Source organism: Mandrillus leucophaeus, unplaced genomic scaffold (genome assembly GCF_000951045.1).
Source record: "Mandrillus leucophaeus isolate KB7577 unplaced genomic scaffold, Mleu.le_1.0 Scaffold6, whole genome shotgun sequence".
NCBI lineage: Eukaryota > Metazoa > Chordata > Mammalia > Primates > Cercopithecidae > Mandrillus > Mandrillus leucophaeus.
In genome coordinates, this window is record NW_012106474.1 from 3736132 (window position 1) to 3739086 (window position 2955).

At 38.7% G+C, this 2955-nt stretch overlaps 1 protein-coding gene across 1 annotated transcript in view; it reads right to left on the reverse strand.

Moving 5' to 3' along the window:
• The window catches only part of MLLT4 (myeloid/lymphoid or mixed-lineage leukemia (trithorax homolog, Drosophila); translocated to, 4), a 152667-nt gene that overhangs the window by 110406 nt on the left and 39306 nt on the right, over positions 1-2955 (reverse strand). The window contains exon 2 of the mRNA XM_011999609.1: positions 818-1013. Within this exon, the coding sequence (XP_011854999.1) occupies positions 818-1013 (196 nt within the window). The remainder of the gene's footprint in view (positions 1-817; positions 1014-2955) is intronic.

The window sequence follows — 2955 nt, forward strand, 5'->3', positions numbered from 1 at the left end:
GATCCTAGTTCACTGAAGTCTCAAACTCCTGGACTCAAGTGATCCTCCTACCTCAGCCTCCCATGTAGCTGGGACTACAGGCATGTGCCATGATGCCCAGCTGACTTATTTTTTAATTTTTTTGTAGAGACGGGTCTCACTATGTTGCCTCAAGCAATCTTCCCATCTCAGCCTCCCCAAGTGCCAGAATTACAGGCACAACCCATGGCACTCACCCAAATTTCCACATTTCTTAATCAGTCTTTAGTTGTCATTTGATATCGCTATATAAGATATTTTCAGAAATTTCTAAGGTTAACACAAGTAGAAATTACTAAATACATAAGGAGGTTTCTTTAAGATACATACCCTAAATTATACCCAAAGAATAATGAAAATATATTGCTTCAGAAGGCAAAAATAGTACAGCAAGATTGATGACTCATACCCATATATTTAACTGTGTTACAATTATAATAATATAATATCTACATAAGAGCCATATAAAACATTCTCAAAAAGCAGGTCGCATACTACACACTGTATGTGACACCCAGATATGCTGGATAAATGTGACGCTACTTATCTTTGAAGAAATAAGCATATGCAAAATTAATACATTCATTCTAACTTCCAACAGATATGTGTGCCAGGGATTTATAAGAACAATTCCCAGACACAAAACAGTTTTCTCAGCCTGCCAACTACTCTCCTACCGCAAAAGAGAAGAAAGATGGAGATGAGCAGTAAACCTGTGGCATGGCCACCATGCCCTGGACAAGCTGTCTCTTCACAGGTCAGGGCACACCTCCAGCAAACCCTTCCTGTATACACTGACCTCCGCTGACATGCACTTCATAGAGGGAATACTTGGGAGAGGACAGCATTCGCATATCAGGTCGAAATTTCTCTGCGAGCGTTTCGATTACATCTTGAGTGGTGGCAGTACTAGAGACCCGAATACATTTTGTTGCAAAGTTTCCAGCAGCTTTATCTTGAAAATAAAATCTCATCACTCCATGGAACTCCAGATCCTAAAAGAAAACAAAATGGTACATTTTTGGAAAACAACACTCTGAAAAGGATTAACTTTTTGTAATAATAAATGAGAAAGTCTGTTCATCGCTTTTTAAAAAAATGCTTCTTTATCATAAACATCTGAGACTAACTAAGAGAGAGGCGTTTTTAGTCTTCAAGTTTCATTTCTGACTTTGGACAAGTTACTTACAATTTCTCTTTGCCTCACCTGTCTCATGTATGAAATAATGGCTGTCAAACAGATGATGTTATCAACAGCTAACATCTATTGAGTCCTCGGCAAGTGGTAGGCACACCGTGACACACAATATTTACAAGAATGCAGCTCAACAAATACTATTATTTAACCCTATTTCAAGATCTAGTCGTGCAAACTCATAGAGTTGAGTTCAGTGCTCGAGCTGGTATGTGGCAGATCCAGAGTTAAGACCCGGATCCACCAGACTCCAAAGTCCATGCCTGTACTGCCCGTGAGGTCCCCCCTTTCCAGCTCCAAGGGTCAAAAGCCTACATGAAAAAGTTCCTTTTAAAAAGAGGGAAATGTTGGTCCCAACCATTAATGTGAATAAATGAAAACTCTTAATTTTTTAAGAATATATTATGTTGATGCAAAATTGTGGGTTTTGCCATTATTTTCAATGGCAAAAAGCACAATTACTTTTGCACCAACCTAATAATTGTAACTAATTTTCTAAATGAACTACTTGCCTATAATCAATGAATGCATTTTAGATTTGTCTCAAAACCTTATTTCTAGAGAAAAACCACACTGGAATTTCAGCCAAAGGTATCCCCTCCACAGGTATCATCTACTGCAATGCGGGCTGACGCTCACAACTGTGGGGTGTCCTTTCCCATTATTTCCTTGCACACAGAAAAAGCACAACTCCCAACAAAAATTCCAAAGAATATTTCTAACTACTAGGTCACTTTTACTTTCTTAAGATTAAAGATTCAGTTGTTCAAATGAAGTCATCCTTGGTTCTTCTTTCTCTCACCCTCCACATCTGATCCACCAAAATACACCCAGAATCCAACCAAAGTCCTGTTCAAACTAAGTCAGAACACATCATTCCTTGGTTTTACATTTTGCAATGGCTTTCATTTTCTCAGAAGTCAAACCATTACTGCAGTCCTCAAAGCCCATCACACTGAATGAAGCCTTTCTTTACTTTTCCCCAACCCACTAGCCTCTTTCCGACAAGTAAGTATGAACTAAGAAGTATTTATTTGAAGAAAAATAGGAGAAATGGGATACACGTTGAGAACACCTTATTCAAAATGCTTGGCACCAGAACTATTTTGGATTTTGAGTATTTGCAGATTTTGCAATATTTGCATCATACAATTCAGCAAGTCTGATCTGAGAATCCGAGATCTGAAATGCCTCCAATGGGCATTTCTCCTTTGAGAGTCATGTTGGCGCTCAAAACGTTTCAGATCTTGGAGCATGTCATACTTCAGGTTTTCAAGTTAGAGACACTTAACCTGTATTAGAATAGGGTTAACAACTATATAAATTTATGAAAATCAAAACAAAAAATGAGACAGTAAGGCACATTTCTAGCCCTGAAACTTTACTGTGTTTGCTCAGACTGTCTTGCTCCCCACTACACCAGGAGAAAATACTAAATAAATGAGCATGTATGTTCAAAAATGACACTTACCCATAGATTCTGGAGTAAAGGAGGGTCACAGTTTTGGGTGTGAGACCTGAGAAAGCTTAAAGAGTTGGCAAAATGGGAGCTTCATGAGTAGAGTCGTGCTCATCTCTCAGAAATTATATCAACAGCCTCTTAGTCTGGTCTGGGTCAAGTAACAAAGCAAAGCTGATATCCTTTTAAATGTCTCCATCTCTATTTTAGTCTGGCAACCCTAAAACCTTTATAACTGCCGGGTACGGTGGCTCATGCCTGTAATCCTAGCACTTTGGGAGGC